The sequence below is a fragment of the Branchiostoma belcheri genome, unplaced genomic scaffold, assembly GCF_001625305.1.
Source record: "Branchiostoma belcheri isolate BF01 breed outbred unplaced genomic scaffold, Haploidv18h27 scaffold65, whole genome shotgun sequence".
NCBI lineage: Eukaryota > Metazoa > Chordata > Leptocardii > Amphioxiformes > Branchiostomatidae > Branchiostoma > Branchiostoma belcheri.
The window spans coordinates 600637-628272 of record NW_017804298.1 but is presented as its reverse complement, the minus strand read 5'-3'; the positions used below and the strand labels follow the sequence as shown (position 1 = coordinate 628272).

The following is a 27636-nucleotide window of genomic DNA, read 5'->3' as shown; positions in this document are numbered from 1 at the left end:
AGTGCTAACCAGTGCTACATTCAGTGTTCCAACATCACAGCTATTCACTGAAAAATTGGCAACATTGCAGATTAGGTAACAGTTCTGCCTTCAACCAACCTTAAGAATTCCAAAATTCGTGCCCTCTTGTTTCTTAATACATCTCTGATGTAGAAAATCAACTACTGAACGGTTAGCAACTGAGGCTGGCTACACTATATCTGAGGACCTTTTTTTTCCACCATATATACACAACAATGCTATGGAGTGAAATATAAACTATGTATGACATGTTCAGTCCATTCCCTGAAGGAAAAAGACAAAACGTTTAGTTTTCGTTGCTTGACACAGATGAAAAATCCCCAAATGTTATTATTAAGGACATTGTGGTGAAAATTCGCAGATTTTTTTCCTTCCTTCGGGAATGCAGTAGTAAAGATGCCTTGCCAAGTCTAGTTCGCAAAAAAACATTACATAGTACAAATGAACGCTACATTCAAATTCAATCCCCCCCAACCACTACACAGATCTACAAAACAGTCTACAAAATAAAAATTCAACACAGACGCCTCTCCAATTGCACAGACTCTCCTTGGAACGCACAAAATTTTAGAAACCGTCTACGTTATTTCATCTAAACTCAGGGAAAAAGTCAGCACAATGATACATTCAACCGAAGTCTCTACTAACTCCCTTGGATACTTAAGTGTGCGAGTCTTTTCTTCTCCATATACAAGAATAGGTACACAAAATCTAAGATAATAATCAGATATGACAGTAGGATTAAAACAGTGTGGGCTACTACATACATACACAGGGAGGCACATTGTTTTCTACATTCAAACTAATCATTACTTGTAATTGCCTTCACAAGCTGTAAACCTCAAGAAACCGTAAACTTTCTTCTGAATACTCTGCAAACGTACAAGAAAGAAAACTGTGTGGCATAACATCTTTGAAGACCAATTAAAAGTTTTGCATGAAGTTCTTGCTAATGTTATATTGGGTAAAAACAGTTTTGTTTCCACAATACATAGGTCTTTTTTTGCTGTGAACATATACAAGTTTGTGAGTTAACCTTCTTCCTGCTGCCTAACCCTCTCACCAACACAAACTTGGCACCAGAAGGCTACATCAGCAGGGAAAAGGTTAACAGAAGTGGAAACCAGTGGCAAACAGAAGGTTTTTTTTTGCTGTGAACCAATACCAGTTTGTAAGTTAACCTTCTCCCTGCTGCATAACCCTCTCACCAACACAAACTTGGCATCAGAAGGCTACATTGGCAAGGAAAAGGTTAACAGAAGTGGAAACTAGAAGAAAACAGAAGTTTTGGTTTGTCATGAGGCTTACAGACTGGGTAGGCAACAGGTCTGAATCGTGGACAAGACAGTGTGTGGCTTTATAACAAGGTAAGAAACAATGTTCCACTGGCCAGCAGACGGACATGCATGTCAGAATCCCTCAAAATCACTTCTTGGGTCTCCTGTTACTAAAGTGCAGCGTAGTTAGGTCACTTTTCAAAGTGGCTGTATTGGCTGATTTCTCATAACTTGGAGCGAAACTTGTCCTTTGCACAACTCGTGTTGGTCTTGCGAACTTCAAAACAAAAAGACTGGTAGAATTTTTTTGTCTTTTAAGAACAGTTGATTATGATAACAAGTTTTTACCTCCTTAACATTGCATCAACTTCATTGTAGACGGAACTGGAGAAACCAAAGTTGAAACAACCACTTCAAAAACTGACGTAACAGAGACAAAATCTGGCTGAGTTCAACTTAAACCTCCCCTCTGCTGCGGTGGCCTTTTTGGCACCAAATCTGTTTTGGTTACATACAGGGTTAGGCAGCAGGGAGAAGGTTAACACATCCACCCTTTCCTTGCTTAATGCCTTGGAAAACAGTGCGAAGAAAACAGCCAAAAATTAGTTGTTTTTTTTCTTCATTTCCCTGACAAAAAAGTTCTGGTACCCCACTAGACTGGGACGGCCAGCTCCACTTTTTTTCACTAGAACTGAGTGATAACTTCCCGTTGCCAAGGAAACATGTTACCATGGCAACAAACGCGTTTCCCCCGACAACGGTACCGGTAGTACGTTTTGTGAACTCGTGAAGGGACCTTGTGAGTGAGGAAACGTGGGTAGTAAGTTATTATAACAGCTTCAGACATGGTGGCAAGAATTCCTTACGATCGAACAATACTGAAAAGGTGGGCAGACCTACGATACGTAGAGTCTACCGTACGTAGCGTAGTGTTTTACTACTACTGTATAAGAGATGGCTGCAAGTCGTTGTTGTTGGTGTTGAACCTTCTGGCCAGTCGTTGTGTGTTGTGTTGTGTCCCCCCCTCCTCTCTCTATCAGTGAACACCCATCAGAAGTCGTGGAACTCTTTTGCACACTTTTCCGTTGCAGAAATGCGGAGAGGTTCCTCCTCGTAGTCGTCGAAGTTGCTGGAGTCTCCCGGGCCTTTACACTTGGGGATGAAGGGAGCCTCCACCTGCATGGACAAGGAAACACAAAAACCTTACAAGTTACGGCCAAAACGTCTTGCTTCCACTTCTGTGACTAGAAGGCACAGGAATGGAAAACAAGACTACACACGTTAAAATCTTTCAACTGAATCATTCAGGTCCAGATTTCTTAATCAGTAAAATCATACTTGCAAAATCTACAAATCTTCAAACAATCTTTCAACTGAATCAGGTCTAGATTTCTCAATCACTAAAATCTATTTCCAATTATTTACTAAAAATCTTTAAACAATTGTAATGCCTATACTGTACTACAATAGCAAGCAAATACTTTTGCAGATAAAGCTTTTTGAGATGTACTTCTACATGTAACTATTTCTAAAAATTAATGAAAATTCCCTTTACTTCATTGTATAACAATCTGGAAGAAAATTGTTTTAACATCATCACATATCATGATCATCCAAATGAGAGTCAAATCAAACGAAAGCTGGCAAAAGAGAAAGGGTACAAGTTGTTAATCACAGTGCAGAAGAAGAGGAGTTAAGAGGAAAGAACACGGCAAACAACAGACTTCAGCCTAGTTGTGATGTCTCCATACTGTGGATATACTTTGGGATGGAATGTGTCAAGGTGGTACTGTGGTTAGGGTTGTGGACTAAGTCTTAGAAATAGGATTTGAAGGTTCTGGGTTTCAATCCCAAACAGGCCTCAATGTTGTACCCATTTGTGGACTCATGGTTAGGGTTGTTGGCTCAGAATTAGGATCTGATGGTTCCGGGTTTGAATCCCTAGCTGGCCTCAATGTTGTACCCATTTGTGGACTCATGGTTAGGGTCGTTGACTCAGAATCAGAATCTGAAGGTTCTGGGTTTGAATCCCTAGCAGGCCCCAATGACTCAGAATCTGAAGGTTCTGGGTGTGAATCCCTAGCTGGCCTCAATGTTGTACCCATTTGTGGACTCATGGTTAGGGTTGTTGACTCAGAATTAGGATCTGATGGTTCTGGGTTTGAATCCCTAGCAGGCCATAATGTTTTAACTATGAGTAAGGCACATTGATGAAGGTTAGACATCCAGGTCAACAATATTTTACGGTAACTACAATTCAAACTCTGCTACTGGATAAAATACGGAGATTCCTTTAAGACATTTTGAGTGACATCCATCACTCTTCTCCAAATCAATTTACACCTATTTGCTTTTGAGTTTCCCACAACTGACCAAAAAATGCTCCAATTTTCTTATTGTAAACTTGCCATTCAATGGATATGACAGTAGCTTTCTTCCCGACCAAGTTTATCACTTTAACATGTAGTTGTCATGACTTTGTGATGTTCATGTGATGGTGGATGTGTAACATGTACAACAAAGATGGCAGTGCACACGGTGGGGTTAGGTAGTGGCAAAACTTTACACGAAGTGCATCAGCAGTAACGGCCATAATTAAACCACACAAACAAAACAACTCAAAAAAGGCAAAAAATCGACTGTATGTGTAAATCATTTCTAAACGGTGATTTTAAGGCGCAAAAGCAAAGAAGGGATTCTTATAAAAACGTGAGGAGGGTAGAAAAGGGTCCACGCAGAAGTTTAACGTAACCAAACCAGTGACAGCAGCGTTCAACTCACGTCGCACTGAAACCAAGAAGAGAAAACAGGGTATCAAGGGTGAATTAACAGAATTACGCCCACTACAGGTGATTTTTATAATAACCAACAGGACAAGGACAACTTAGGAGTTATAGAAACGCAGGGCTCGAAATTCCATGTTGTGGATAGGAGCACTGGTGCATGGAAAAATACGTTTTGTGCAGAAAAAGTTTACATGCGAAGAAAAAAAGTTTCCGTGCGTAGTAAAAAAAAGTTTTGTGTGCATGACATAGAATAAGGTAGAATGTCAGCAAAACTTGCCAATACAGTTTTGAAATCAGCTTTCAAAAATTGCAAAGAACCCAAATTCTACAGCTTCAATTTTTCAATTTCAAGATTGTCAAGGTAACACAACAAAGGTTTTACTATTTTTTTACACTTAGATGTCAAGAATATGCTGTATACTGCATACACAGCTTCAATTTTGGGCACACAAAAGTGCGTACACACTCAGGATTTCGAGCCCCGGTTTGGGAAAGTTCTAACAACTCATTTGGGGACTCAACAAACAGGGAATAAGATATAAAGACAAGGGAACCAAGAGTTCAATAAAGTGGGGAAAATATCAAAGAATCTATAATTAAAATGATCTTCAAATGTAGTGAAAATATCAAAGGCTCCCATCAAAGATATATTCATCATTCTTCATATTCGACTTGGTGAGGGCTTTTGTAATAAATGGAATAATACAATATGTGCAGACCACTTGTGTTCTGATTTTGTGATAAAATGTAGGTTATTGAAATCTTGTTTCCCTGTCATATGAAAGCCAACGTTCCTGGATACACCAAGGAGAATGGTAGAAAAGGGGGAGAAACTATTGATGCAAAAATAACTTTTAACGTTTTCATTTTTCAACTGTATATAGTAACCATTTCAACCACTAACTTCTCCCTATTCTATTTAAGTGCACGACTGTAAAACAAAATACTGGCCACTTTACATCCTTTATGTTTGAAGTTTGGGTTATACCAAGAATAAGGTTGAGAGAACTTGGAGATCAAGTTACATGTACTTCAACTGTCATGTATAACTCTGCTCCACATTCCAGATCATCACTTTGAAAAACACTGTTCAAAGTCCAAGTTGAGAGAGCAGAACTTGACTTCAGTTCCTTTAAGCTGGCATCACACAGTAGAAAAACAGCCCCTCCACGTCTGTTTTTGTCCATCAAAGCTAGCTCATAGGGACATTCTCTCAATCTGTGTATGATTTTTTAGGAATCAGCAACCAATGTTCTAAGCCCTGGCTAATGTGCTTGACTCTTGAGCAATTTTGAGAATTCTGGGGATCAACAAATTTGTCCAAAGAATGTTATCAGTGTGACACCAGCTTTAAGACAACCGGAGACGTCTCTAAGTGTCATTTCTGCTCACCTTCCGCTGGTAGACCAGGATCCAGTCCGTGGTCTGGAACCACTTGTGGTTCTTGATGTCGTTGACGGCGTTCTTCAGGTTTCCGTAGCGCTTGGTCAGGTCCACCTGCAGCAGGTTCCGCAGGAGGTCCTTCAGGTCCGAGCTGAAGTGGGACGGGAAGCGAACCTGGGAGAAAATAATGAAGAATTAATAAATGAAGACCTTAGTTATTTAATGTCCTCATTCAGGAGAGGTGTGCTCACATGTTGCTTCTGAGTCAAAAACTTAGTGCTCTGAAGTACAAGAAGCGAACCTGGGAAAAAGACAAGACCATTGTTACTGTAGACAGGGTTTGAATCCTAGCTTAGCAGTTCTGTAGTGAGAGAAGTGAACTTTGCAACAAGACAAACATATAAGCTAGATGGATAGGTTCAAATTCTAGCAGTCAGCAACAATAAGAGCAGAGAAAGCTGCAGCTGTAGACCAAGAAGCTCAAAATACACTAAACATCTGACTTGTACATAGCAGTGTTTGTTAATGGAATCTCATTCAATAGCATACAGCTATGCACTTTTGTTGGTCATTGTAATTAACTATAGGAACATTTTACAAGCTATACAGACATGTTTAGAGGCACCACTTTGAGAGGCAACTCCTGAAAATTGTAAAAAAAAAGACAACCGAAACACTGACCTTCCCTGAAACAATCTTCTCGTAGATCTGGATGGGCTGGTCAGCAAAGAAGGGCGGGTAGCCGGCCGCCATCTCATACACCAGCACACCCAGCGCCCACCAGTCTACTGCCTTGTTGTAGCCCTGTGGAGGGGAAAAAGACAAGCAAGTATTGAGTATTGTCAAACACGAGGCTTAGGGCTGAGTCAAAACCCGGTGCCCACCAGTCTACTGCCCTGTTATAGCCCTGGAGTAGGAATAAAGACATTCAAGTATTGTCAAACACAAGGTTTGCAGTTTAATCAAAACCTCGCTTAAAGTGGTGTTTTCAATGGCAGTCAAACTGGCAAAGAATTACTGAACAGAACTGTACTGATTTATGCTTTTTAGGGCTTTGTCACAACGTTGCTTAAAAGCTGTGTGGCTGTTTTCAATGCTAGTCAAACATTCAAGATAAGACTTGGGCAAAGAATAATTACACAACTGTACTGATTCATGTTTTCCTTTTGTCTTTCTGCTTATAACTTACACAGAAAGTTTATTTTACCTGTGTGTCATTAATTATGATCTCCAATAGAGATCTACATCATCACTATTCCTATGGAGTACAAACAAACAAACAAATAAACGCACCTTGCTGAGGATAATCTCTGGGGCAAGGTACTCAGGTGTCCCACACAGTGTCCACGTTCTGCCCTTCACCCGCTTTGCAAACCCAAAATCTGTCACCTGGGACAACAAAAAAACACAATCCAATCAATCCCACATCCACAAGTTACCCACATCTAACAAATGGGTTCTTGGATGTAAAAAAGATGCTGGAGTAAGGCCTAGGAAAAGCTAATCGACAATTTCAAGCTCCATGATCTGACACTGTACAACGTTTCATCACTGTCTTGTTTCCCAGCAACATTAAAAATAGAAGTGTTCTCATGTAAGTTTCACTATGCTAAACTGTACTGTATAAGTTTGATCACTAGAGATTGTTTAAGTCTAAGAAAAAAAAAAGAAAAAAGATAATCCCTACCTACCGATCCTAATTTTTTCAGGAAGGAAACAGGAAAAATGGCATTTTTTTTTCCTATTAGTATTATCCACATCTAACAAGTTGGTTCTTGGATGTAAAAAAAGAAATGCTGGGGTAGAAAATTAACATAAAAATAGTCTGAGGGGAAGTCTGTATGTTGATGTATTTTGGGATAGTGAATATAGTCTGATAAATTGCTGTATGTGATATCTTCATGTATTCAGTCAAGCTAGATTAATACCCATCATAAATATACTAGTCAATCAATCATGACCCAATGACATTTTAAACTGCTCTAAATTACAGCTAAGACAATGATGTACTGCATTGTACTAAGCAACAAAGTAATACACCCGATACTATATGAATGTGATTTTGAATATATCTGGTACAAATGTACATGTGTATGTCTCAGACTTAATTCCAGGGTCCCCAAAAGAAACATACCTACACTGGTTGAAAGACAGCATAGGGGCCTAAATCACAGTATAGGGGTTTAAATCACTGCATAGGGGCCCATCTGTGCACTGAGTGACTCTGTTTCATGTCAGAGACATTGGGCAATTCTTGGACCTCTTACAAGTCAGGACGTGTCCTTGTGTTCTAACCAGATGCCCTTTAGCACCTTGACCTTGAAGTTGTCCTACCTTGAGGTAGCCCAGCTGGTCTATGAGTAAGTTCTCTGGCTTCAAGTCCCTGTAGATGATGTCCAAGGAATGCAGGTACTCAAACGTCAGCACGATCTGGGCTGCATAGAACCTGGAGTGCTGCTCACTGTACATGGGCATACAACAAACAAGGTTTAGTCAATACATTGATGAAGGTAAGACATTAAGGTAAACAATACCAAAAAAGAAGAGAGGCTACACAATTTAGCAACACTGAAGAGCGATGGATGTCACTCGAAACTTCCGGAAGTAATCTCCGTAATTTATCCAGTAATAGAGTTTAAATTTTTTATAGTATGAGGTTTTGTTAAAGTTAGATTATAGTTTGGTAAAGTTGTGGAAATGGGTGTCATTTTCCGATAGACAATTCTTTAAGTTTAAGTGAAAAAATGTATACTATTTCACAGAATACAATATAAGAACCCACTAGTTGCACACACAATTAAGTATTCGTGCTCTGGCAAACCAAAACACAAAACACTGTATGACAATTATCCCTTCATAGCTTCTTCAGTTACACTGTGTGGGCTAGAATAAGCATTTTTAAGTCCAATAAACTTAGACCAGACCTGAATCTTCCTATCCGTCGTAAATGGGAGAACATCTCTCCACCCGGTACATACTCCAGCACCATGTAGAGATTCGAGTTGTCCTGAAGCATGGAAGGATCTCAAGGTTACGATTCAGCAATAATATTACAGCACACACACAAACGAACTCTGTGATACGTAAAGTCTTAACAGTACTTTCAAATATTATCAAAGATACAGTAAAAACAAAATCTTAACATGAACATTAAATGTGTCCTGGGAAATTCAGCTGTCTTGTTACAAGAAAAGGCTATGATTCTGTCACGATCAGTCTTCTTGAAAATTCTTTGGCATTAAAATCACAGGACAAGCTACAATGTACCACGAATGTAACCACTTTATCAAGTGACACTGACCATTGCATGGGTACAATGCTATTATGGGTAAGAATCTAAGGTAATTTACTTGACTTCTCCCACAGGATATAAGTGTACACAACTCACCTTGAAGTGGAACTCTAAGCTAACATGATAGGGTGTATTATGCCTAAAGGTAGTTTACTGGTTATGTGAAAGAACTTCAAACAAACAAGACTCACCTTGAAGTGGAACTCTAAGCTAACAAGGAAGGGGAAGCTAATGGCCTGCAGGATGCGCTTCTCATTCAGCGTGTGCTCAACCTGCTTCAATTTTACAACCTGGAAACAAACAACAACAACAACACGTTAACATTCAGCGTGTGCTCAACCTGCTTCAATTTTACAACCTGGAAACAAACAACAACAAATATGTAAAACAACCATTTGTGCAAATCTTACCTTACAGCAACACCCAGAACTGTTTTGTTTTAAAATTCTCACTGTTGTGTATTCTGGTTTCATCCAGAGAAAGGATTTGTATGCTTCATAATCAATTCTATAATTTCTCACATTTTTGCAAAGTGGAGTGTGTTATGCATGTACTCTTGTATCATAAGGTATCCACACTTCACATTTTCAAATCATAATCAGAGTTAGACACACAGAAGTGGCAAGTTGTTCAATGTAGAGTACATTTTTGTAACATTCTGCATGTGCCTGCAAAATTGTTTCTATCGTACGGTTGCAGAGTTAAAGGGGCTAACAAATCGTGTTTCTTTTTCAAAATGTTGGGTATTGCAAACTTCAATTCGTTATCTTTATCAAACCCAAACTAAATCATAAATGTTACCTTCTGTTTGTCAAGTATCTTCATGGCGTAGAAGTTTTGCGTGGCTTTATGCTGCACCAACATGACTCGGCCAAACGACCCGGTTCCCAGCGTCTTCAGACGGTCAAATTCATCCAGCGACGCTGTGTTCTACAGGACAGAAAATAAAAACATTGGTGGCAAAACATCATAACATCACACTTCAAAGAATCCATGTGACAAGCCTCACTGGGTCAGTCTACTGAGGAAGACCAGAGTGACTGGTCAAAAGCTCTAGGTGAGAGAACTTCTTTGTGTTGGCTCTAAAGTTTTAACCTTAAACATGTAACTAACTACCAACACGGACGAACTTTCGTGATAGGTAAGTCTTACTGCTTGTTTTGTTTGTTTCCTATGACTGGTAACAACATAAAATAAAGTAGAATGTCAGTGAAATCATCATTTATCAAGTCTTTCAGTTCATACAGCTAGTTTTGTTTGTTTCAAATTCATCGAGCGATGCTGTGTTCTACAGGGCAGGAAATAAAAACATCAGGGGGCAAACATAGTAAATAAAGTTTTACAGTAGTTACAGCTTGTTTTGTTTGTTTCCCATGACAAGTGAACAACATAAGATACAGTAGAACTTGATACCATAACTGGTTTACAAAATATGACAAGGGGAAACCTGCCCTAACAGTTTCTAGCTTCGATTAACACTGACAAATACACAAATAAAACATGTTTTTAAAATATTGATAGCGATAATGATATTAAACGTCTGGTGGCCAGACCATAATCAGCTGTATTTCTCATTTGTCTGGAAAATGTCTCACCTCGATATGATATTTTGGGCTGACACTTTACGTACATGATTATCTTTTTTTTTTCAAAACAGTAATCTTTTCTGGATTATTTGAAAGAATATGTTATTTATGAGTATCAACAAGGCCATGTCTGCTTGTGTTTGACACCCCTTTCTAACAAATCAAGGAAAAAAAGACTGGCAGAAGATTTTTAAGGACATTTAAGGTCAGTTTAGTTTAGATTAGTCTGTTGACAATGGAAACCTTGGCGAACATTGTACAATATCCTCCATAGTAATCAATTTGTCTCCAAGGCCCAATATGAATGATTGTCCCACATGTTGAAGGTCTGTAATAAAAACTGGCATCTTAATGTAGAGTATTTTTTCAGTGAGCAGTTGTAAATACAGCTTAATCTAAAATTTCCTTATCTTGTTTTTCTCCAAAACTTGAAAGGGACAGAGCCCTACTTTTGGGTACACAAAAATCACTGCAGTCAGCAGTTATAAATACTGCTTAATCTAATGTTTCCTTATTGTATTTTTCTTTCCCGAACTTGAAAGCGGCACATGCGTTTATTCACGTACACCTGGCTTGTAAAAAAAGCCCTCCAGGACCCTTTACGCTCCTTCTGTTGTCCTTATCATTGTTACCTATTGTCAAGAAAAAGCACCCTCAAGTGGTGTGATCAAGCCATGACATCATTGATGACATCATTAACCATTCAGCCAATCACAGCAAGCCGTCAGGTGGTTACCAAAGGTCATTTGATAGGAGTTACCCAAGGTTAAGTATCTGGGCCCAGATCGGATTACGTTGCCTTTTGTCTCTAACAATAGGGTGGTTAGTGGGAATAACACCTACTACGTCAACAATGTCGTAGGCACACAGAAAAACACACAGAGCGAACGACAAGCTACAGTTTGAACAGGAAGTCTATGTTACAATCATTACATCACAAAGCACAAACATATCCTTTCCAGGTGTCGGAATAACTTCCTCTATATTCAAACTGCTTAACTGTTTGAAAACAAAAACATTAACTAGCTTTTTTAGGGGTAACAACTAACCACTATTATATGAACATGAACTACAGATTTGAACAATTGTATCCTGGATCAAAATTGTAAACAAAAGTATTACTTACCCAGGGCTCAAAATACTGGGTGCATGTGCACCTTAGTGCATCCAAATTTGGACCTGTGTACCCAATATTTTTCTGAGGGTGCACCTGTGCACCCAAATATTTTCGTAGGTTTACGTGTGTAAAGATGTTATGTATAGTGGTATACAGCATATTCTTAATATCCAAGGTTCAAAAACATAATAAAATCATTGTTGTAGTACATTATTTAGAAATGAAACATAATCAGTTGTTGCCGACATTCTACTTATAAGGTGCAACCCAAAAAATTTTTGTGCACCCAAATTTTTAGGTTGGGTTCATTTTTACCCAAAATGAATCTTGAGCCTGATGCTTACCTGTGATGGACTCTCCCATTTCTTCGTGAAGTCTTCTTTGGCTTTTGCAAGAAACTCTTTCACTGTGGGACACAAAAGAAAAACACACATTTATTGCGATGCCAAAACTTCTTTTGGACAAGGTCTTTCATTTCTGAGACATTATTCAGCAGTAATAGTAAGTGACAGTCATGCAAATGCAAGTAGAGAATTCACCTCTGCAAGCAAGTTGCAAATACAAGATGGTACAGAGCTGGAGAAGGAAGGAGCTCAAATATTATATAATAAATGACAATAGGAAGGCTTTTAATCTTAAAGGTACAGTACTGTATTAAAACTCATAGTACAAAAGTCATAAGGAATTGTGACTTGTAGCCATTGCATTCAAATTATCAGATTCTTTACCTTTCATTTTCATATAGATCGACATATCAATCGATCAATCAATCATCTATTTGATAACAAATCACTATTATCGTGAGCCATGTTAGCTTGACACAAGTTAAAGCTGATTATGAATTGCAGCACTTTTTATACAAATGATGTACATGTAGATTGAAAATGTTGCTTGTCCATTTGGTTGTAATATGATTTTACGAATGTGCACAAGATTTGAAATGTTTCAAAAGCACTTCTTATGTCTTTTGAGAACGAAATATCGTACAAATTCATGTTAACAACAAAAGATTTGTTACAAAGTGTCACCACTTCTAGATGTGTCTAACTCTAAGAGCAAGTATATTTTTTTCAGGTGCTAAAACAAAACAATCCTGTGCACGAGTATTGTTGTTTGTGACAAAATGTGATGAATGAATGCGAAGATGACGAACGTAAAGTAAAAACTTGCTGAACAGTGCCTGAAAGGGAAGGGGGGTTTTGCGGGGACACAGAAGCGCGGGGGGTAACATCATGCCCATGGAAAAAGCTCTACAGTAGAGGGTTAAACAGCACAGCAAGGTACAGTAGCCCTACACTTGGAGAAAAAATGTGTGCGCAGTAGTACAAATGTATGTACCGTTAAAATGTAGTATAGTACCAACAATTTGCATGGATTACGATACAATTATATGGTATATTCGGCTCTTTGGTTGTTTTTTTTTAGTGCATTTGGAAAATAAACACATACTAACCACTGTCAGAGTATGAGCCATCCCCATGGCCTGTATAGGGCAATAGAACATGTGGTGGCTAAGTTTGCAGAAACACCATGTTGAAAATCCAGGGCTCGAAATACTGGGTGCATGTGCACCTTACAAATTAGTGGAGCTGTGTGTGCACCCAATTTTCTTTTCTGTGGGTGCACCAGTGCACCCAAATGTTTTCATAGGTTTACATATATGTAGAGATGTTAAATGTAGTATACAGCATATTCTTATTAACATCTAAGTGTCAGAAAAATAATATGTTACAGTACTTTTCTTTAGAAAGAAAACAATTAGTTTTTGCTGACATTCTACTATTTTATCTGACATGGTGCACCCAAAAACATTTTTGTGCACCCAATTTTTTAGGTTGGGTGCACCAGTGCACCTATTCCCAAAAATGAATTTCGAGCCCTGAAATCTAACCATACAATACTTTACTGTTATATAAGTATAACATTGTTTATTCCCCATAATTGTATGGGGCAAAAAAAGCACAACTTGTTTACATGGAGATGCTGTCTAAAATATTAGTTACTAAATGCATGCATATAGCTGTTGATGTACCTATACTAGAGACCTAAGCACTAGTAAACTACATGGTTTGGGGACCAACCAAAACGTGCGTGGGGGGAGGGACGGACAAAATGGACACAGAAAATGGGATGGAAAGTATGATGGCAAAGCCTGGGTTTCGTAAAACTCTCGACTACCGTCAGGAAAATCTTACTAGAAAACGTAAAGATATTATCATTATAATAATTGTCACTTGTGTTGTGATTATGGTTATAAGTTACTAAAACAAGAAAACAGGGATCAAGGCTAGGCTAGGGCTTCCGTCGTTAAATGGCATGGTTTAAAAGAAATAATACGACAACAAATACAGCAGTGATCTTGACAAAGAGTTAGTAAACGTACAGTCAAAAAGTCCAATTCTTTGTGTTGGCAATTACAGTTTAAACTTATGCCATGATGACGTCTTTCAACACAACTTTCAAGATAAAATAGTTAACTCAAAGTACAGTCAAACCTGTACTAGTGACCATCTGTGTATAAGATTAAGAACCACCTGGCCGTTGTGACCACTTTTTGGTGGTCCCTTTCCATTGACCATAGTATGACCAGCTTTCCCTCTAGTGACCACTTTTGCTAATCCTGTTGAGTGGTCCCTATACACAAGTTTGACTGTACGTGTTGTAAGAGACTGCACACTTAGAAGCCATCAGACTGTAAACAATCAGTTTCCAATCATCATTGTCTGCCTGTGCTTTCCAAATGGCTGGGCACCATCTTGGATATGTGGGTGGGTTTGATTTTGAACAACGTAGCCTGGATGCCAGACCCATAGCACGCTAGGCTCAGAGTTAGCCAGGATCTAGCTGAAGGGGATTGTGGTATAATTTCTTTGAGTAGAGGGCACGTTGGCTAGCCCTGGACCTGAGAAACTGGCCTGTGTTGGCCCTGGAAAACAGTGAAACAGTCTGGCACCCAGGCTATGGAACAGGGGGCTGTGGTATAATTTCCTTGGGGGCATGTTGGCCCTGGAGCCGAGGATCTGGCCTGTGTAGGCCCTGGAAACAGTCTGGCACCCAGGCTAAGGAACAGGGAAGGGGGTGGGGGATAAAGGCATTCCTACCCATGATGCAATCAGGGGGAAAGGTGGTTGGGCCTTGCTAATTTGCATATTTTGGTACGCCCAGATTTTTTTTACGTGCAAATACTTCACGGGCAAATTACCCACACGCAAAAGACCACGTCACTGACCACTAAATATCCATTCAACCTTGCCAGACAAGCCTAAAGCATGTTGCGGCATTACGTGCAGGGCTGGAAATACTGGGTGCATATGCACCTTAGTGCTAGTGCAGGTAAAATTTGAGCTCAGTGCAGGTACATGTATTTCTGATGTCTACCTGCACCTAACCTGCACTGGTCCATGTATTGGGTATATGCAGGTTTGTGCAGGTATTTCTGATGTCTACCTGCACCTAACCTGCACTGGTCCTTGTACTTTCAAGCACTGACAAGTACATGTATACTGGGGGACGTTACATTGGAGGTCAGATACTGTACTCTGTAGTATAGACACAATTTTCTGGGTGGTGGACTTACAAAAAAACGTGTGTGACCTGGCGTGTAGACGTTACACCACTAGAAGTCAATGCCCTGGGTTAGGATACGTGACAAAGTGGTTGACAAATGCCAGAGTTGGCAGTTTCATGGCAGGAGTTGTTTGCCATACCGATGTTGCTCTTGTGTGTTTATGTCAGGGTGGTTGCTCTAGTACTTTTCCCATATCAGTGGTCAATGACCCGAAAGTGTAAAGGCATAATACATGCTTCGAAGCCCAATAAAACACAAGTCTAAGTAGCTTTCGAGCTGCCCTAGCAGTTATTTTAAAACATTATAGTGAAATATTGCCTATAATATAGTCACTTAAATCACACCGGTTAACTATGTGGTCATTCAAGCTAATAATGTTAAATTTTCACTATCAATATGTCAGTCTGTTTATATTGATATAATATAAATCCACACTCATCCTTTTTACTTTCTTCTTACCTCTAGAAATTATGCCTTTGGCTAGAATGCAAAAATGATAAAATAAATAAAAACAGTGAAAAGTAATAAAAAAAATTTCTCTGTGGTTGAAGTTACCCTTAATTTTGCTGGCCAAGAAACAAAAATTTTTAAGTAAAAAAAAAAGATTTCACATGGAAAACTCTCTATACAATTCCTACAAAAACACAAAAAAAACTGAAAAAAAAAAGATTCCAAAGCGTTACGTTAGGTTGGAAGAAAATGGCAAACAAAGAAAAATATATAAAAGCCAAGTAATATGTATGTAGGAGGTTCAAAAAGTCATGGGTGCCCACCTTTTAAGTAAATAAATACTCTATTGTACTGCCCACCTACATGTTTGCACCCAAACAATAGCCTAATACACATGTTTTCAAAACAAATCCATTAAGACAATTCGACATCAGAAATTCCAACAAATATGTCACGAACATGTGTTTGGACTTCACTGAATAATGGGTTAAAGATACAAACACGAATCAACAAAAGAGCCTGATTGGGACAAAGCACTGTGTTTTTTTTCTACAACAAGTACTTGGTTCTTTGGTAAGGACGCTTTGTAGTATCAGTGAAATGTAATAGCCTTTTGAACATACCAGAATTGGTACTGTAAAACCTTCTAAGTTTGCAGAGGACTTAATTTTGCATTAGGATAGAAAAGGAAACATTCTCAGAGTTAAAAATGTGTCAAGTAACAACTGTAATAAAGTGATATAACTCTGTAAAACAATAGGCATTTTCATAGTGAAATTTTTTAGTTCGAATTGTAATCATAAGGCCGGTGCAATTATTATACCATATACAGTACAATACAGCTGGGACGTAGCTTTGTCACGAACACATCAAAACAAGGGAAAAGCTCTATGTGGTTTTCTCAAGGGAAAACCTTCTGACGTCATTCCAGCTACGTAACATATCTCCAAAGATACAAAACAACCTTTAAGGTAGCTCATCTTCAGTAGCTCTTTCATCGTTTGTAAACATAAAAGCATGTTCTATTCAGGTCATTGGAGAGACAAAACCTCTTCAGAATAAACGGGCTCTTAAATTTCAGACGACCTTCTTGGCGGGAGAGTTTCGAGTGATACTTAAAGGTGTAAACATGGTTCAAGGTCAAGGTATTTTAATCTAACTTAATTTTAGTAGCTTAAACTGATAAAGTGCCAGCTATCTATAGCTTTCTACTAATCTAATGTCTATATGTACGTGTTCAAATCTGTACATAAAAAACAAATCTATCTTTATGTACATTTGTGCACCATAGCATCAACATTTGATATGTTGCATGGCTATATATGCATGCAAGGCACATTCATGATGAAAAATATAAGTGCGTACAACCATACAAATGTAGTGTAGTAATGTGAAGGTGCCTAAATTTCTAACACACATTTTATTGCCCTAAAAATGTACCAAAGACAGGTACTAAGTTCCATGGCAAAAATACCTCAATTTCTTGCAAACTAAATGTAAACCATTCTCAGGACAACAAATATGCTTGAGAAAAACAAGACATTCTAGTAAGTTATTGCTCTAATCTGGATCGCAAAACCAGTTGTTCAAATGCCAGAACAAATAAAATGCATGTTAAAATATTTGCCTTTCTGACTGATAACTGGCAGGCCAGAGGCCATGCACAATTGGCAAATACTTGGAAACAATCTCTGTTTGTACCCACTGAATACAACCCCACCCTGGGCAAACTTTGCCTGAACGAACGACAAGAAGAGACTACTGCAACACGGCATGATTTTGATCCCACATTACACAAGATCAGGGCTCTCCCAAAGCAATGGAGCAAGGGTGCTCCCCCTCTCCCCAAAATCCTAGAACCTCTCCCAAAATGTTCAAATTTAGGGTTTTCTCTTAGTATTTACATGAAATTTGCAGATGTTCATCAACAATCTCAGGGAACGCCTCTTCACTCATAATTTATGGGGAGACCCTTGCAAGATACGTAGAGTTACTCCATGTCAAAATTCGAACCCGACTTCTTCTCATATACAAGATGAATGGATTCACAGAGCCTTCTTCTAAAGAGTATTCTGACATTTGAGGGGAAAACGAAGGTCTGTAGTGCCCTGGAGCAGTGTAACAGCCTGACAACATGGCTACAATTACAGCTTTGGACTAGAAAGACTCGCTTTTCTACTTGTTCTATGAAAGAGTTCTCTGATATTCGATGGTCCGACAAATGTTCACTCAGATTATATACCAAGGTTGCACATTTGTTTTTCTCTTAAAAAATACAGGTTTAGACCAAAATCAGTCTGTGCCCAAAATAAGTAATTCCTAAGCCTTGGCAACAGTCTGCACTGTGCAATTTATCACTAAGTACCTCATCAACGCATAAGACCCTCAAAATACTTTCTCGTCCAATTTGTGATCCAGTAGCCCCAGGCTCATCTCTTACTCAAAAACTAAAAACAAAGGACGATCACAGTCAATATTTATTGAGAAATTTGGTGGAAGAGAATTTTGCACAACAAATACAAATGTAGCTCTCTGCTTTTCTGGAAGGTTCTAGAACTTATTACAAGATGCAAGTTATGTTTCTATTGACATATATTGCTAAAATGTTTGTCAGCCAAGCCAAGACAAGAATTGCCACTGTAACTGTGTGTATGAGGAAGTTTGTAGAACATAAGAGAATGGCAGTGGTGTTCGTAAGAAACCTGAGATTGGGTAGATAGAAAAGCAGACTGCCCCCCTCCCTCTTTGTTCTGCAATGCTGTGAATATTTTCTCTTTCAACCAAAGAAGTTGCATGATTTTCAGACAAGGTTGTTGTTTCTACATTATATATGCTTCTGGAAGGCAAATCATTTTTCTTAATTGTATTATGATCAATACATGATAAAAACTACAAATGTAAAATGTATCATTTAGCATGAGGAAAGTTTGACACTGCAAACCCAAAAGCAGAGAGCTCGAGGATATGAATTTGCATTGAAGGTTTGAAAGACCAACATCCTACCAACCTTCCTTGCCTATAGGCAGGCTGTTGCACAATATAATTACACAGCACATTTGCATACAGCAACCACTACAATTACAACCCAATATCACAACTACATTTTGTACCTTTTACATGATCAGATGATGCCTACGGAAGTCCAAAACATTCTTTGCACTATTGTGCTTCGTGGTGGATTGAAACTACATTTTTACGGTACAGATAAAGCTACAGAAATGCATGATGATGTGCCAAAACAAAAATGGTGAATAAGCAAAATGCTACCGCAATTGTGCAAAGTAAAAAAAAAAAGAAAAAAGATGCACAGCTTGCAGTGGCAAAAGAATTCACCAGTTTCCCATCCCCAGAATGCATTGCGAAAACAGGAAGGCATCGAAATGACCCTGTTGATATTAAAGTTTAAACAACTTGCTTTTCAGTGTCTTTTGGCATTTTATGCTCAACGTTAACTAAATTACTATGGGTTGAATCTGACAACAAATAGAGAATGAATTTTTTTGAACATGTGGTTTATAACGTTATGGTGGTAACGCTATACTGATGCTGTAACGTTACAAACCACATGTTCTATCTTGAAAAGAACACAAAAACTTCATTCTCTATTTGGTGTCAGATTCGACCCATATAAATTTACTTAATGTTGAGCATAAAATGCCCCAACACCTCAAAACACACAGAAAAACAGCCGTTTAATGTCACCAGGATCATTCCGATGCCTTCAATGAGGTTTAGACCCCTGTTTTCGCAATTTTTTTGTATTCTGTTGGATAGGAAACTGGTGAATGAAAAGAAAGGCAAGTTAAAAATGGTCACACTCACATGCAGTGGCTGGTCACATTGGGAATCAATGAGGCAGACATGTCAGGAAAACAAGATTATTAGAAGATAGAAATGAATGGAAACATATTATTATCAACCTGACATATATCGTTTCATAAATTATACCTATAATATACATTATAAATTAACTTATAAATAATTAAGACATATCACTATATATGAATGAATATAATTACAATTTCATTACTTAATCATCATTACAAAAAATGCAAATTAACTGAAATGACTTCTTTTCAAGTAAAAATACATGTCTGAATGATTTCTGTTTCCAATAACTACAAAATTGAAACACAAAATGACAGCCACGTTTTGCACTAGAATATTTACAAAAAGAAGATTTGTAAATTATATGATTTACAGTTTGTTAAGTATAAACCATAACAAGACCCAGCATAACTGAGTCATCACACATACCATTTATAAATTGTTGAATAAATAGAAAGATCATTTATAACAATGATACTTTAATGTCTGGACAACGTCATGTATCATTTTACTTCATCTGTTTCCAAAAGCCTGGCAATGAGTGATTACGCTGACGTATTAATGCATGCGTCTGACATTATCTAATACGTGAGCCCTTCTGTTGAATTGGCACGACCACAAAAACACCTGTCAGAGCGAGAGAACTCAGTTGATCCCATCACCTAGGTAACCACATCCTCCCAGCTGCCAACCCTGGGGCCTGGGAAAAACAACGTTGTGTTTCCTGTTTCACGACCGAGTCGGACCGACCCTAGAAAAAACTTCCAACCCTAAGCTTCCAGGGGTCTCCCCAGAAATTTTTAGAGGAGGTACTCTCTGATAAGTTGATGTCGCAAAAAAAAAAAAAATCAGCGAATTTTCATAAAATACTAAGAGAAAACCCTAGTAAATTTGAACATTTTGGTGCTAGGATTTGGGGGAGAGGGGGAGCACCCTTGCTTCATTGCTTGGGGAGAGCCCTGGCTTCTTTTTGGGTGAACCCCTGCAAGGGATATAAATTTTTCGAGCTCACTTTTTCTGTAGCTCTACGATCTGACACTTGAGTGAAGAAACGTTGTACGATTGGTCTTCCAACATTGATATAGAAAATAATAGCATTGTTAAAGTGTATTGTATAAGTTGGATTACTACTAATAAGAGAGATCGCCAAGGTTAAAAAAAAGAAAGGGAAAAAAAAACCTACCGTCCCTAATTTTTCCAGGACTGAAACAGGAAACACAACATCTTTTTTCCGCGGCCTGATGCGGAAATTGCCCCACTTGCGTCACACACGACACAATGTTGGCGTATCCATTACATATAGAGGGATAACAATTAACATCCACAGGCATAGGGAGACATGCTAGGGGCATAGTGGAGTCATCCAAACCAGCAGCACACAGACTAGACACAACTCATCTTACACATCTGTACAAATAACAGGAACTACAGTACACTGTGCAGTGCTTTCTCACAAGTGCAGAAAAGACATTACATAATATCTATCGCAAATGTGAAAAGGTAAGAATTAAATAAAATCTCAGCCTGGAAAAAATTTGAACCAACGAGCATTAAATGCAGAAGTATGCTAGAAATGTATTGCTGTTTTTTTTAATGTGACTGTCACACTTTAAGTTTGTTTTACACATGTACCAATATACATGTCAGTGATACCAACCAAAATACTTGACTTCTGTTGGTGCTTTTGTAATGTTCAAATGACCATTAGAAAAGAAGCCAGTTTTTAATCCTTACATAAAAGCTGTATGGATGTTTAGCAAAATCGTGACTCTTTTATCTTTCTATGACATGCCACCAATTGTACTAGAGGAAGTATACAAGAACATTCATTTTCTGTAAGCAATACAGAGATGTTTTGACCTATAAAACAAATCTGTTTCTCAAATTCCAAAGGCAATCAAATCAATGCTATAGAGTAGGTCTAGCTTGTACTTCACTAATAAGTGGGAAAAACATGTCTGACATATAAAAACAATATTTACAATCAGTGGTTGTTTAGACTCCTCAATATTACTACAAGGTGAAAGTTTATTTTGAGGGTACAAACTGAAGTGTGACAATTTATTTAGTGAACTAGAGACTGCCCAGTGACTACAATACACGACAACAAGTTTTACTTTATACAAAACATGTACACTACTAGCGACCACACCATGTGTTACCTATTTACACACAACACAGCTGTAGCCTTGGCAGGGACAGTGGTGATTTTGGCATCACTAGAAAATGACGACTTTTCAGGGAGTATTTTATTGTTCCTCGTTTTCTGTACGATTCAACTGGGTAAGTACTAGAGGTTTGGTTGCACTCTAGTTCACATTCTTTGAACTTTCTGTTGCTACTCACTTTTAAATATGGGACTATAACTGTCTGTATGGACAGCATGTGTACATGATTTATATTAAACTAACCTGGATTGCATCTGATCTGGATACCATCTTTGGGAAGGGAGGCACTGCTTGTAGTAACTCTAGCTTCATATGTTGTACTTCATCTTCTACGATTGTTTATCTAGCCTGGATTCGAACTTATTTGAAGTCTGTGAATTTACCACCGACTGAAATAGATAGGTTTTATCCCTCAAAGTCAAACTAAATGTTTGTCTACCAACTCTGTTTTTTGCCAGGAAAACCTCAAGTTTGGAACCTCAATTCAATCACATTACATGATGTCAACATGAAACTGTCATTTTGATTTTAAAAAATTATAAAGATACATAAAAAACACCTACACACGACAGGTAATACCGTATAATACTGCTAGATAATTGTATCCTAGTGACTTGTACCTTGTATGTTACAAAAAGTCAATATTTTGGTGTTTTCTTCTTTGTTTTGTCCTCAATCTTAATGGGTAAAAGTGACCTGCTTATATTGAGTTAGGTTGATATTTGGTCATTTCTTGTGTACTAAACAGTCCATCTAAGTGGATCTGCAGGGCTAGAAATACGAAAACACATCCTAAACACTGATGAAAAACATTTGGGGACTGCAGAAAGTATTTCCAGCCCTGCATCCTTTGATTGGCAGGACTGGACATGTAATAAGTTTACTCACCAAAGTTATCAGTGGCCTGCAAAAATAGTCAGAATACCAACTCTGGAACCACTCTGATGCTATCACACCACCACAACACACAACACAAGCCATCATGTGGTGACAACAAACAAGAAATATATCATAAAAATCATCTGCTGTTTTCTCTGACAATATATTAATTTCAATACCAAGGTAAAATTGCAATTGCACAAATTAAACTCAAACTCATATTTTTCAAAGATTCATGATCATGGAATTAGAAATTCTTGAATCCAAGTGACTGGTCAACTGATTAGACTTTATTTTAATTAAAGAAGTCTAGATCGTATAATATGTTTCATAAAATGATTGAGGTTAACTAAGGTCAAGGTCAAAATGTCATAAAATAAATAAGTCAAGAAATACATAAAAATCTGCCACCCTTAAATTTAAAATGTCAATATGGTGTATAACTATTCACTTAATTTCTCAAACCAACTGTATGCAAATGTGGGTGAAATAAAAACGATCAGAGCAACGGTCCAGTCGATTCCAACAGGTCATCTAATTTCTAAGTCAAGGCTCTGCCCCTTGTTGCTAAAAATAGAACAGAACGCAGAACGCCATGTATAAATAAATCGCAACGTTCTTCACAAACTGTTGACAAAGATCTACATAATTTCCTACATTTCCGACGTTTTAAAAGCCACACAGCGAAAGTACAGTCGCTATTGGACATGTTTTGACAGGGGTTGTCGTCCTGGGCGGAGCTGTATGTTTGGAAAAGTGCCTTATAAAAACCACAGTGGATGGATGGGGAGGGGCGGGGAACGGGACAACAACATTCATATGCAAACCACAAACACGAGTGTACACAAACTGGGCGGTTTTGGCATGTGTGTGGCTACAACCAAACGATCAGCTGGGACAATACTGAGCAAAAACTGAGGGGAGCATGTAAAACCTAGAGGCAACATGCAACATGTCATCCTTTTCCCAGAAATCGTCCCACGGCCATCCAACACACAACATGCTGATGGTGGGAGTTTGCTTAGCACAAACGACGCCATACCAGTGTCGGCGGGATCTCCCCTCCTGGCCGCGGCTGCATTTCCCATCGTCTGAGGCTACTGGTTGAGCGACCCGGGATCAGATCGTCGCGATCTTCGGATAATTTCGGCGAAAATTTTCAATGGAAAGTAACAAAATACCAGCTCCGATTCCTGCTGACTGGGATGTGCCGACAGCCAAACAAGCCGTGAGGAAAACCAAACTGCACGGATCACTCCGCTATTCGTACTCCTAAAAACAAGCCAAACAGATCAGAGCCAGATAATCACCTTACACCTGTAAAATTTTGTTTTAAATTCTGTGTGACTTTTACCACGACAAGGAGTTAGTTTACAAGAAAATGTATATAAGATTGAGCACTATGTTGTGTCCTGCGGAATAACACGTTTTTCCTACAGGTGAAGCGCAAAAATGGCGGACGAGAGTATTATGGGATGGTTGCAGGTCTTGTCACGTGATCAGACACATCCTGCCCTCTGATTGGTCAGCGGGTGTTCATTCACATTGGGGTGCCAAGAGGGCGTGCATCTATTTTAAGCACACACTTTTGTGTTTGGGCTTCTAAAAATAGCCCACATGCACACAAGGCAAAGTCTAATGGGCGCCTTTGTTCAAATACATCGATGGCAACACATGACAACAACGGGGAATCATAAACATTGATGACTTTGGAGATCCAGTTGTTGGGCGTTCGTTAAAGATTGAAAGTTGTTACTAAAAAGGGTGAAAACAACCTACTAGTAACTAATTATATCTGCCCGATTGTCTGGAAATGGGTCAGTTGAAGGTGTCGGAAACAAAAGAATCAAAGGTAACCAAGCGATTACCGAATTAGGACACGGAAGACTCCAATTTCTCGGAAGAAGCTTTACTTTCTCTGTAAACGATACCCAGTTTACAAGAAGATAGACGATGGGTCCGTGGCAACGGAATGCCACTGAGTACTATAGAGTACTGTATTTATCCTCACAATCCGACAGGAAACAAGCTTCCTGAACTTCTACAATCCACAAAAAAACTTGGCACAATTGATAGAAAATGGGCTATAGAAATTCCTTGTAACAGAGCGAACTTTTTTTATACATACATGCATATGCATATGCAGTGACATTGAAGATAAACTGGACTATTATAATGGTAGAACGCCCATGCTTAAAGTTTGTTTGAACCTTCTACAAGCCACAACCAGACTTGGCACAATTGATAGAAAAGGGACTACTAGTACGTATAGAAAGTGTGCAAAGAGCGAACCACTTTCAATATATTATATACAGTGGCCGTGAAGATAGACTGGAATTAGCGTCCGCAACAGGCTTATAGAACTGGGGGTTTGGTGGTCTTCGGCTGTTTTCTGATTAGCCCAGTTCTAAAAACGGGGGTAATTCAACCAGGCCGGCTATGTTGTCTATATGCAATCAGAAAATAGCACATAAAAGATCCCAAAGACCCTGAAGACCCCCAGTTTTTGGCATGCTATGGATCCTAGACTGGAATAACGTACAACGAGCATACTTAAAGTTATGGTTATGGTTATGGTTTATTCATGAGTAGCTTAAATCGTCCGACAGGTCGCTCTTAATTGTTGAGGTCGTGAGGGACGAGCAGACAAAATATGTTAAATAGGTGCTAAAATTAGACATCATTATTGGTAGTTTTGAGGTGTGGCAGGTCGTTCAACTGTCAAACAACCGCTCGTACTGTAACCGTGAATATATAGGTAGCCTCCATAGCGTGCCCAAAACTGGGGATTTGGGGGGGTCTTCAGAGTCTTTGGGAGCTTTTATGTGCTATTTTCTGATTGCATATAGACAACATATCCGGCCTGGTTGAATTACCCCCTTTTTTTTAGAACTGGGCTAATCAGAAAACAGGACTAAAGTAGAACGTACGTGCATACTTTAACTTTAACTTTGTTTAAACCTTAAACTTATTCATGTGAAGCTCAAAGAGTCAACCTGCAGGTCACTTTTCATTAAGGTCATGAAGGAGGAAGTACTAGTAAGGGCCAGACAAAATATGTTAAACAAGGGCTAAAATTAGACATGATAATTATAGGTAGTTTTTAGGCGGGGCAGGTTGTTCAACTTTAAGTCCTGTAAGAGTGATGCAACCGGCAGCCTACATACGCTTGTGTGTCAAGGACGGTTACATTTACAGATACGGAAGCAGTCCTCACTTCAATATCTAGCCTCTATCAGGCTTCGGGAGGCGGCTGGACAGAGTAGAAAACGGCCAAATAGAGGGATAACATGCCAGGGGAGTTAGTCCGCGCTTAGAGAACAGTTTGCCGCACCCGAGTGTTCAGTTCTCTAAGCGCGGACAAACTCCCCTGCTGGCATGCTATCTCTTTTGTGGGTGGGGAATTGGACCTTCTCTGGCCAATGGATACTGCCTGGCCAATTTTATAAGTTGTCTTTTTGCCACCCTAGGATCTGCTTGGAGATTACTAGAAGATTTGGTGAGCGATTGATCGTTCAAAAGCGTCATCTAGCGAGACGTACTGTAACTGTAGCAATGTAAGGGCTACCTCCACCTTCCTCAAGTCAAGGACATAAAAACAAACTGAAGTCGCTCTCGGTGACAGAAGAATTCTGCCTATGCTAAGCTGTCTGGTGGGAGGGTTTTAAGTGACTTTAAGGCCCGAGGTTAAAGGCACATCTTCGTTTGATAAGTATTAGAGAAGAAATTCAAAGGAGAGCAACTAAAATCTGACTGATAACTTTCCCACAAATTAAAGTTGACGGGAAGCATAGTACAAAAAATGTAGAACTTAAACGCCAAATGAAAATTCAGAAACTGTAAATGATTGGCATCAATGTCTAAATCTTACCCATATTACCCATATTATACTAGTAGTTCACGATACGTTTCCAAATAAGAGAAACGTGTATGTTAATAAAGGATCTGATATGTACTTTAATTTTCACTACAATTAAAACGTTTCAAAGAACCAATGATCGATGTCACATGGTCGGCATTGCAACGGTACTATAAGTGGTTGCTACTGTCGTACCGTACCGTACAGTTCAGTTTACATTAATTGATCGTGATCTAGGATAGTTCCTTTGATCGCCGTTGTGACGTCTGTTTACATGACGTACTATCCACTAATAGACTGGTATCGATATATCAAAAGTCTCAGGCTTTGATCGCTGGTGTTTGGTAAATTCGCGATGTATTTGTGTTCATGAGAATCGGTACAGGAGGAACGTCACTGAGAAGCGTACGCTGCGGCGACGTATGATCATAAGAGTGCCGTCAACTCTAGTAGATCTGTGTCACCGCTAGTCCTTGTACACACATAATCTGCAAGCACTCGGATCATACGGTGGCAAGACAGTATCCATTGGCCACCAATAGCCACCAATGGACACTCCTCTGGCCAATGGATACTGTCTTGCCGCCGTCTGATCAGATGACTAGTAGTCCCTAACTCCCTGTACACACACACACACTGTTGCTGGCCTCACAGTTAATTTGGCGTGACGACACGCCGCCGACCCAGAACACGACCTTCCCCCATAATTCTCGCCAGAGAGAGGCACAGCAAAACAATCTCTTGTCCATCATCATGAAGAAAACACGGACCGCCTGGAGGAGGTTCTAATACATGCCACAAGGTGACTAGTCCGTAAACACACATCAATGGTCTAGAACCGGGCAGCTGACACACACGTAAAATGTATGGCCTTATTTTGCCAGGTTCTCATTGAATCAAACGATATTATATCTACATGTAATAGACGCTCAAACGAGTTTGGTACGTTGGCTTACCTTCTATCAAAGCCATCATCTAATCTTTGTTGGTAGGATCGAAGACAGAAAAGCATGCCCTGGATTCGAACCAGTAACTCCTGGTTTTAACGGGGTCAACCAACAAGTAGCAACGGCCACTGTGGCAGCCGCGCGGTCAAAGTTCCAGGGTCACCGTATCCGAGACTACTTTTAGCCTGGCGACCTCCATAACGAGAACGCAGAACTTTATTCCGAGTTCTCCCGTCGTGAATTATGCCGTGACGAGTTATTTTCGTCTTCCACGAATATCGGTCCCAGGCCCACCGTCTTGTCAAACTAGTCTGGATCGCCTGATAACAACCCGGTAGATACAGGAGGTTCCAAGTAGATCTTTCGGTGGCATGTAAAATCGTAACTAACCAACAAGACACCACCCAATATACAAAGCTTATCCAAATGGCCAGTAAGAATTGGGACGCACCGGTTGTAAGAAAACGGTACATAG

General features: G+C 39.1%; 1 protein-coding gene across 6 annotated transcripts in view; it reads right to left on the bottom strand.

Moving 5' to 3' along the window:
* Positions 1-1019: 1019 nt before the first annotated feature.
* The window catches only part of LOC109483558 (cAMP-dependent protein kinase catalytic subunit alpha), a 30128-nt gene continuing 3511 nt past the window's right edge, over positions 1020-27636 (bottom strand). Inside the window, exons 1-13 of one of the 6 annotated variants that reach the window (XM_019786592.1) lie at positions 23398-23733; positions 19303-19311; positions 12916-12945; positions 11807-11868; positions 9561-9689; positions 8951-9049; positions 8392-8474; positions 7802-7928; positions 6761-6856; positions 6149-6271; positions 5477-5641; positions 4080-4085; positions 1020-2474 (exon numbers count right to left, since the gene is read on the bottom strand). In XM_019786592.1, the coding sequence (XP_019642151.1) occupies positions 2349-2474; positions 4080-4085; positions 5477-5641; positions 6149-6271; positions 6761-6856; positions 7802-7928; positions 8392-8474; positions 8951-9049; positions 9561-9689; positions 11807-11868; positions 12916-12945; positions 19303-19311; positions 23398-23443 (1101 nt within the window). In that variant the 5' untranslated portion in view covers positions 23444-23733 and the 3' untranslated portion in view covers positions 1020-2348. Of the gene's footprint in view, positions 2475-4079; positions 4086-5476; positions 5642-6148; positions 6272-6760; positions 6857-7801; positions 7929-8391; positions 8475-8950; positions 9050-9560; positions 9690-11806; positions 11869-12915; positions 12946-19302; positions 19312-23397; positions 23735-27636 lie in introns of those variants that run through there. The other 5 variants (XM_019786593.1, XM_019786594.1, XM_019786595.1 and 2 more) reach the window with 5 other exon arrangements.